The sequence below is a fragment of the Haliotis cracherodii genome, unplaced genomic scaffold (assembly GCF_022045235.1).
Source record: "Haliotis cracherodii isolate W230 unplaced genomic scaffold, xgHalCrac1.p SCAF_5, whole genome shotgun sequence".
NCBI classification, from domain to species: Eukaryota; Metazoa; Mollusca; class Gastropoda; order Lepetellida; family Haliotidae; genus Haliotis; species Haliotis cracherodii.
In genome coordinates, this window is record NW_027266308.1 from 27,749,234 (window position 1) to 27,759,368 (window position 10,135).

Consider the following 10,135-nt stretch of genomic DNA (forward strand, 5'->3'; position numbering starts at 1 on the left):
TTTGTCTTGAAGTAAAAGCTTGGTCCCTGCATATTCCTTCTTTGTTCATCATTATTTAACCTCTGATGAGTCGAAGTTACGGTTGTCAATTTCCAGTCCCAAACATGTACTTCCAGCACAAATTTACTCTCACAAGACAATCTCGGCACGACTCGTCGGTCGCCACAGCTCAGTTAACAAGGCTGTACTTATTTGTTGACCTACTTTTGAACACCATATGTTGAGGCATACAAAAAGAAGATCCGTAAAAAAATGTTACAGTGTGTGAAATGTTGATTTCGAAATAAACAAAGCTTTTCTTTCAATATATACAAGCATTCCCTTGACATATTGTACACGTTTGTAAGGTGAAATCACCAGATATGACATAAAATTGTGTTTTCTTTAGATACAGTTAAAAGCCTTGTTATGCCTTGTCAACACACCCGTGAAGATCCAGGTTAGAATAGGTCTTCAGCAACCTATGCTTGCCATAAAAGGCGACTATGCTTGTCGTAAGAAGCGACTAATGGGATCGGTTTGTCAGGCTTGCTGACTTGGTTGATGCATGTCATCGTATCCCAATTGTGTGGACTGATGCTCATGATGTCGATCACTGGATTGTCTGGTCCAGACTCGATTATTTACAGATCGCCGTATTATAGCTGGAATATTGCTGAGTGCGGCGATAAACAACAAACAAACAAAAATCATATTCAACAGATATTAGATTGGTTTGATGCACAAACGAACATACTGGTATGTTTTGTTAACCGACGCTCATGTGACGTCATATCATAGATCCAAGACTCAAGGTGCATCATGCGTCTCGTGCAGGATTAGCGTGTAAAGTTTGGAAATCATGTGCAACATATCATGATAAGAATAAGGACACTCAGTGGTAACACTTGACTGATTGTTAGTTTTGTCATTAATAAGTACACATTGGAAACATCTCTTCTTCATGTACATACCACTGTTTGTGTTTCTATGGTTTGTATTTCTTATGGCAGTGAGTATAATTTATCTGATAATTTAATGAACATGCAGCGGGGATCTGTTGTGTAGAAGTGTTGCAAAAAACTCAGTTATCTCCGTAGTCTTTGCTGCCACAAGCATGATACAGAGTCAAATTGAAGGGGGATAACTCATTACTCTAAAGTACCAAACCATGGAAGGCAAAATTAAAGTAAAATATGAAACTAAATATTTCATCAAAAACTATTTTGTAATACAAAATATTAGTTTATTTACAAAACTAATAATCCATACACATTTCACAGTACTCTCAACAGTACCTAGTAAGTCTCAATGTCCAAAAACAACTGCATCTCTTCAGTCATCTCAAATGGGACGAGAGTAAAATAGAAAGGTACACGATATGAAAACATTCATAGGACAAAATCAACACAGGCAGATACATCCTTGCTTCATACAGGAAACTATCTATTCATGCATCATTATGACTTCAGTGTTACAACCAGGAAACCATAAACTGGTGATTATGTAAAATGTCAAAGTTTTCTTTCTTCCTCAATTAACATGGATCTGCATCATGATCTTTTCAACTTTTTCATGAATCTTGATACGTTGACTTGCAAAGCCGGCCACAAAAGTGAAATGTTTTTCTTGTACCATTCCCTGCAAAAACATTTTGTCTGTTAAAATATAACTGATCACAGAATAGATACATGCACATAGCTATACAACAGACAGACAGCTACAAGATTTTTATATTTGGACTATTTGAAAAACTATGCTGAAACACTTTGAAAAGGCATAGTTGATTCTGACTCTTCATAAGTAACAAGTGACTGGAAGCTTATGTGCAGGTATGGCAACATGAATGAGGATTCAAATTTGGACAACATTACTGCAATGTTGCAACAGTCCAAATGTTATCTGTAAGTGGCAATGTTGATGATGTAGTATCAGTGAAGACAAGCCTTGTTGGATGGTTTCTTAACTGTTGGAAAGCAACATTTCAGTCAGATAGTTGACATGCTTGATAAAGGTACAAGCATGATTGGCTCGATTTAAGAAACTTGATTTATCTTACACAGGTGCAGGTTAACATGGAAAGCTAGTTGCACCAGACAAAACCAGGTTGCACGCAGGTCCCATACATTAATCAAAGTTGAATCATAGATGCATTGACTAGTCTAAGTAAGTACAACCTCAGACCTCTGATGCCTGTGTCATGTGTCATACACAACACAGGGATCAGTGAGTGAGTGAGTGAGGTTTTGTGCCGCTTTTAGCAATATTCCAGCAATATCACAGCGGGGGACACCAGAAATGGGCTTCACACATTGTACCCGTGTCGGGAATCGAACCCGGGTCTTCGGCATGACGAGCGAACGCTTTAACCACTAGGCTAGCCGACCGCCCCTCACAGGGATCAGTGACACAGTATTGTAATAAAGCTTACTGAATGTGTTAACAGCTTGATGTTGATTGGACAAGTAAGGGTAAGTCAGACAAAAAAATGAATTCATGTTTCCATGCAATTGGTGCATGTAGACAGCTATTTTGCATATTTTAGCGCTAAATGAACCCTGCATCTGGCACTGAAATCAGGCACTGAAACAATAAAGAATGTGAAATCCATTTCATTTCATTGCAGAATTTTATTATTTTAGTTTCATTCGTAGATAATTAAAACTTGTACCTCAACTTGACAGATTGTTTCAGATGATGAAACTTAAACGTTCTAAGCACAATCCTTACTTGCACTACTAATACCACTCTGCTTGTCTCAATCTACTGATAGTTTGATACTTCTATAACAGTGGTCCTAAGGGTCTTTAGACAATGGCAGTTAAAATTGTGTTCTTGTTTCTTCTAACCTTTTCAAAACTTCCTGGGGATGGAGGATTTCATGAACTATTTTATATCTGTGGTACGTAACAATTTAATATCAGTCATGACTTATGTATCACATGATCATTTTTGGCTTTTAGCAATATTCCAGCCATATCATGGCTGGGGACACTAGAAATGGGCTTCAAACTTTGTATCCATTTCAGGAATTGAACCCAGCTTTTCGTTGTGACGAGCAAATGCTTTAACAACTAGGCTACCCCACGCCCTGTGGGCAGGTCATTAGAAACAGGACATTATATTTCAACAAGCCTTAAGAGGTCTCCAGTATATTTGACTTAAAGGACTGCTTACTTGTTGTACCAAATGTGACTCTTATAGTTGTCATTAAGGAAGCGTTTGTAGAAGACGGACATCTCATCAGCTGACAGCGTCTGAGGGGGATCACCTTCCCCTTTATATGAAGCTCTTTTATCAGCTAATGTTGATTGCACATACTTTTTCTTTTTCTGAAAAACAGAAGGATGAAATTGATGCCTTCACGATGTAAATATTGCAAGACAGCTTGCATTTTAGGATACAACATAAAGAAGTTTCAAACCTTTCTCTTCATTAAAATCACACATTACACCTGATTCTGTTTGCAAACAGTTTTTAAAGTACATGAACAGTGTATCAAAAGCTGCAAAAACACTTCCTGTTATCACATGGTTGTGTTTCGGAAAATATTTATGATTTATAGCATTATTACTAGTAAACATTCAGCACTATTAGAGATGATTTCAGTTGGTGCCAATACCTTTGGAGTCTCCATGGCTCTAAGCATAATTAGTTAAGTGTTATCATAAGGACTATAATAAGTTGAGCTTAGGAGACCGGAGAGAATTTAATTAGACTTGGTCTTCAGATTAGTGGTTAAAGACTGTGATCGAATTAATTTTTCCTGCCAAACTGAAATTCTAATGTAAATTCAAAAATAAGTTTCCTCACTTGGACAAATAACTTGTTGTGCTCCTCCCAGAATTCCTGGTTCCATTTCCACACTTCCTGCCTGCGCTCCCTATATCTCTTCTCGAGCAGAGTTTCATCGGGTGGTATAAAGTACTTGACTGGGCGGATGTTGGACACTGAATCAGGTGGACCAACCCAGTCATTGGTAGTATTCTCAGGAGGTGTATTTGTCTTCACATTGTGTTGGTTCTAGATGAGTAAAACTGACATTAATAATAAAAATGACAACAAGAGTTTGCCACTAACGCGGCTATATCCCCCGCCCCTTTTGCAGAATTTATGACATAATTAAATCTAAACAAACCCTAACCTTTTTTAACCGAGGTGGAACTTGTCATGGAAATTGTAAAAAAAAGAAGAGTTTGAAATCTAAGTCCATCTTGTTGCCATGGAAACGTAAAAAGTAAAAATTTCTAAAATTTCTAAATAGCAAAAGGCACCAGTTCAGCATGTACCTGACAGACCTGCAAAGTTTGATGAAAAAATATTGAACGGTTTATGAGTTATGCTCTGGAAACGAACTCTACCCTCACAGAACCTAAGTCCATCTTGTTGCCATGGAAACGGAAAAAATAGAAACTTCTAAAATTTCTAAATAGCAAAAGGCACCAGTTCAGCATGTACCTGACAGACCTGCAAAGTTTGATGAAAAAATATTGAACAGTTTATGAGTTATGCTCCGGCAACGAAACGTGAAGGACGGACAGACGGAGCCTGTTTCTATATCCCCCGCCAACTTTGTTGGGCGGGGGATAACAACAAAAATAACTCCAAATAAGTGAATGTTGTGTTGTGTTGTGTTAAATTGACCTCATTGATCATGTTGATACATCTTCTTATCCTTACAAACAAAGACATAAAAATAACCACATTTAAAGAAGTAGTGACACATCCCTTATTGGGTGAAACAATACAATATGTATCACGATACATACGTCACGATACAATATGTATCGCGATCGACATAATTACATCAAATCACATGGAAACATCTTGATTATAAATATTTCAGAGGAGGTTTGTAGTGAACTTGAAAAGCTAAATACAACACATTTTGCAATATTTGGCTGACAAAAACGCTGTGTGGGATTGGGGGTCATTAAACAAGTAGAAAGTACTTTATTTTAGCAAGTGTATCGCCTTGTATCGATACAGAAAAGAATGTATCGCGTAACGTATCGTCACATGAAAACTCACACTGTACTGGTGCACTGATGTTTTGCTTCACCCCTAATCCCTTCTATACCAAGGAAATCACAATTGGTTGATGAAAATCAATTCAATGAATTTTTTTTCCCGTTCAACCATTCTTCCAGAATAAATCAGAAATGCCCAAACAAAAAGTTGACGTAAAGCATAAAATGTCAGGCTTTTATTACCTAACTGTACTGACAATTAAATAGGTACTTTCCTATATACATTCGGGCTGCAACCCGTGAAGATCTGGGGTAGAATAGGTCTTCAGCAACCCATGCTTGCTGTGAAAGGTGACTATGCTTGTCGTAAGAGGCGACTTACGGGATCGGTTGGTCAGACTCGGTGACTTGGTTGATGCATGTCATTTATCCCAATTGTGTGGATTGATGCTCATGATGTCAATCACTGGATTGTCTGGTCCAGACTCGATTATTTACAGACCGCCGCAATATAGCTGGAATATTGCTGATTGCGGCGTAAAACAACAAACCAACCAACCTTCATGCAGGCTGCAGGGGTAGCATAGTGATTAAAGCTTTAGATTGACATGCCAAAGGCCGTACCGTCAAGATCCGGGGTAGAATAGGTCTTCAGGCTCACTGACTTGGTTGATGCATGTCATCAATCCCAACTGCGTGGACTGATGCTCATAATATCAATCACTGGATTGTCTGGTCCAGACTCAATTATTTACAGACCACCATCATATAGCTGTAATATTGCTGAGTGCGGCGTAAAACAACAAACCAACCAAAACCAACAACCAACATGGGTACAATGAAATAGATGGAATATTGCTGAAAGCAGCATAAAACCAAACTCACAATATCCATCACAAATGTCCAATGACAGAGAACATAAACATATTTCAAAGCAAATTCTAATATTGAAGCACTGATGATTCACCTGAACTTTCATCACAAAGAAAATACAAGGAATGACTGTCATAAGTCACTATTAGTATTACCGTAATGCACCACAGCCACCAGCATTCTGCACAATCTCACCAGGAACAGAGGGAAGTCCACTACCTACTGAGTTGAGGTCAGGCTGAGTTTACCTAATCTTGTGTGAAGTTTCCACAAATCATGCTTGGATGTACAAAGCTACATAGCTAAAATACATCTGTCCAGGTACTACATTGATACACTTCCTACTGTGATGGGCCTTGGGACATTGTGCTGATCAGGGCATGATTAGCAGCATTTAGAGAACCTGTATAAAGTGCTCCTTGCTTGGAATTTGTTACATTTTCTGCAAGGAATACAGACACAACTTTGTGCTTATAAGTGTTGTATGAACAGGTAGTTTAGTGATGAACAACAAATCCTACAGATGTTCCTACAGAAACAACAACCAAGGTTAGTGAATACAGCTGATGTTTAATGATCATTTAATCATGTTCATACATGTATTTCAAGTTTCACATTAAATTAAATAACTTATATTCAGGGATTCAGAGTTCGCAGCAAAACTCTTACCACAAACTTAGTATCCTAACTAAAACTAACTCCTTCTCATGACGAATGTTCATTACTTTCTAAAATGATCTGTGTTACTGATTATTCAAAATTCTAACGCTCAATTTTTGCCAGTTAGTGCTTTCAAACATGATACTCCTGCCCACATTCAAGAAGAAAGTATATATAAACTCTTATCCTCGTATCAGTTTTACTGGAAATTTCAACTGATCCTTACTGACTTTGTTTACTATACATGTACTGTAGCTTTGGTTTGTTGGTTAATTAATGCTGCACTTAGCAATAAGGGTGAAACTGTACAGTGAGTTTTCATGCGATGATACGATACACTGTTTGTTTTCTGTATCGATACAAGATGATACGCTTGCTTTATAAACTTATTTATTACTTGTTTAGTGACCTTAATGTCAAATATTGTAAAATGTTACATAAGTACAGGTGTTTCATATTTTTTGGATCACAGATCTGCCAACTCTAATTTTTTAGAAAATGTAAAAAATAATAAACAAATTTCCAATTTTTTTTCCCCGCCGATAGCTGCCTGGTCAGTTATTTTATTTGTTATCATCACCTTTTAATAAAAAACATATGCATTTACCGTTGTAAACAAGAAAAGAGATACATAATTGATCTTTATTGATCTCGAAGCCGAACATGAAGAGCCTCCCTTCACAACTGTCTGTGTGGTTGAATTTTTATTGTTACAAGGGGCTTTATCGTCACAAATGGCGATCTTTTGAGCACAGAATATGTCCATAAAGTATGCCAGTGGCATTCTGCATTAAAATAAAAATTCATCTGGCTATTTTCCTAAAAATAAAAAAAGCCTGGCCTAATTAGCGTTTCAAGTTCACAACTAAAACAAGCTGTTAAGAACATGAGTCTACAAGTAGCTTTTCCTTTTGAACCTGCTCTGAAATATTTATAGGAAGAAGTTTCCACATGATTTGACGCAAATATCTGTATCACGGTACATATCGTATCGTGACCTATGTCTCATCACATACTTAGCAATATTCCACCTTCATGACTGCGGCCTGTAAATAATGGAACTGCCATCAGGGTACAGTTGTACGCAATCACCACAGTCACAAGGCCTGACTACCAGCACTACAAGTCACACTGATAGGGTCACTCTCAATCGGGTTACCATCTCAATATTCCCAGGTTATAAAACTACATACAGAGCTGTACCCAGCTTTTGGAAATCTCATAACTGTCTACTTCGTAAATGTATTCTTTTAGACTCGCTTGTAGATGTTAATACAAATGTGTAGATGACTGACAAACGGTATCTTTCCAACTTTTTCACCTCTCTGTGTATTTTGAAAGTGAAATTTTCCTTCTTAAAGGGACAGGAAGTCACACGTTTTGAAGCTTTCTTTGAAAACAATAGCCGATAACCCCTGAACTTACTCGGCTCTGCTTGCCTTATTCTGCAACAGGATATTCTACTCCAGTGACCACCCAGGAGTAGGCTTTTCATGTGACCAGACGTTTCTCTTGTTTGTAAACAAATGCACTTATTCTGAAATAACCTTCAATGTATTCTGAAATAAGAACAGAAGGGCCTAATGCAAGCCTTTTGGTGCGCTTTACATACTGATTTGCATAATTATATATACATGCTACCTCAACAGCAACAGTGAGGTGAATGACAATATAGCTTTACACATCGAAGCGACCATATCGCTAGCTCTCCATAGGGCTATGATGACAGCATGTGGAGGAAAAATATGCAAATGAAAGTAGTTTTTCACAGTATAGGACATCTTCTCAACGAAAGTTACGTTTATATAAATGTGTAGACTCGTCAAAACACATGAATGGACTGTGTAGGGTCTGACGATGTGACAGAGATACAAGTTAGGCTGACCACCAGAAACTTTGGATGGGAGAGTGACTGGCTTCATATGGCCGATGCATATATATATTGTAATATAGGCGTTGATAAACACTGGCCTCTAATCTAATCAAGCTGGCAATTAGTATTTTGTAACTCATTCTTGAGTAAAACACATAAGCTTTCTCTCCAATTTGCCTCTGATTAAAGATATCACTGAAGCTAGTTTACTCTCTGCAGCGCTTGCGTTGTCTGCTTCACCATGTTTTTTTCGTTTGAGAATTGAATCAGACATATGACATCACACTCCGAAATTATTTCATGCATGATTTAAAAACACACAGAACCGTCAATTTACTGTCCCTTTAAAAACACACAGAGCCAATGACATACTGTCCATTTAACCATATTTACACTGTAGACACAATTTAAGGATAACAACTAGGGCTGGGACAGGTAACTCGGGTACCCGGGTCGGGTGGGTACTGAGTAGGACCCGGGTACCCACAGAACTATCCAGACCCGTGGTTAGTCACGTGATATATTGTGTAATGACAAAAATTATCTAGAACTTTATGGTTACACTACAAGTTACTAATGCACCCATTCCTTCGGATTTTTCATATGGTTGAATAAAGATATAACTTCAGTGTATGAATGACCAGATTATTTAATACATGTATCTAAATACGTTTTGCAAGGGCAATCTAAACATGTTCCCAATCTGACATTTTGAGACATCTCCTGAGACCTACAGTGGGTACCCGGGTAGGGTCGGGTAATAGGGGGGGGGGGGGTACCCGGGTAGTAAAGTTGGACTCGTCCCAGCCCTAATAACAACTTCTTTAATTACTGTAAAAGTGACATTTCGGTATAGACCCTTATACCATTGTCAAGCATGGTTGAATGATGAGCATGGTACAGAATATAAATAGAAGATGGAGGATTGTGGTACAGAATACATATAGTAGATGGACGGTGGGAACAGATTATAGATTGTCAACTTCTAAGTAATGCCTATCAAGCAATTCATATTACGTTGTTGTCCACTGTGATCACAAGTTTTGCTTTCACATGGCATTGGCTGCAATTGAGACTATGTGTTGTCAATGGGTTATCATGGTTATTGGCAAGAAAAATGTCCATGTCGTCATTGCCGACATTAACAATAAACACCTCTGCTTTTCCCCTTTCATCCTTCTAATCTATTCCGACCTGTAATCCCAAGGGCACGGCAATAGACCTGGGCAAACATGACCTTCTTAACATGTGTACTGTTTTCTGAATACCATAATACTAATGAAATATTAAAGCAAGTAACACCTTAGCATTGATAAGCGTATGAAATAACTTGATGTCGATCTGAACAAATATATTTGGGAGAAATAAAACTTTTGAAAATGCAAAATCCGTGAAACACCTATTATACTGACCTCTCTCGTGGTTTGAGTTGCACTCGTCCTGTACAGTTGTAGGTTAGCAAGTGATATGTATCTATATGATGTAACTGTAAGACTGTTTCCACAGAGAAAATGGAAAACAACCCGACAATTCATTTTCTAGCAGACTACATTCAAGGTAGGTAACTCTGTTTGACTTCGTGTATTTTAAATTATTCTGTTGAAAAGAAAGTGTCTGAAATGATACAACATCTGGTAAATATTAGCGTGATACATTTACATTACACTGAATAGCCATTGTGAAGAAAATACAAAGGTACTACACAAATCATGTATGGAAACATAACACCCGACAACATGCCACTTGTTTTCGTTGTGGGCAGAGGGCGCACTGTTCAGGG

At 37.8% G+C, this 10,135-nt stretch overlaps 1 protein-coding gene across 1 annotated transcript; it reads right to left on the reverse strand.

Annotated features, from left to right (window-relative positions):
- Positions 1 to 1,255: 1,255 nt before the first annotated feature.
- LOC139443288 (COA8 family protein CBG23705, mitochondrial-like) lies at positions 1,256 to 10,114 on the reverse strand. The gene is made up of 4 exons (XM_071224262.1): positions 9,768 to 10,114; positions 3,793 to 4,002; positions 3,157 to 3,311; positions 1,256 to 1,620 (listed from the first exon to the last, which is right to left on the reverse strand). Exons 1-4 carry the CDS (start codon positions 9,888 to 9,890, stop codon positions 1,533 to 1,535), a joined length of 576 nt encoding a protein of 191 aa, XP_071080363.1. The 5' UTR covers positions 9,891 to 10,114; the 3' UTR covers positions 1,256 to 1,532.
- Between the last annotated feature and the right edge of the window lie 21 nt (positions 10,115 to 10,135).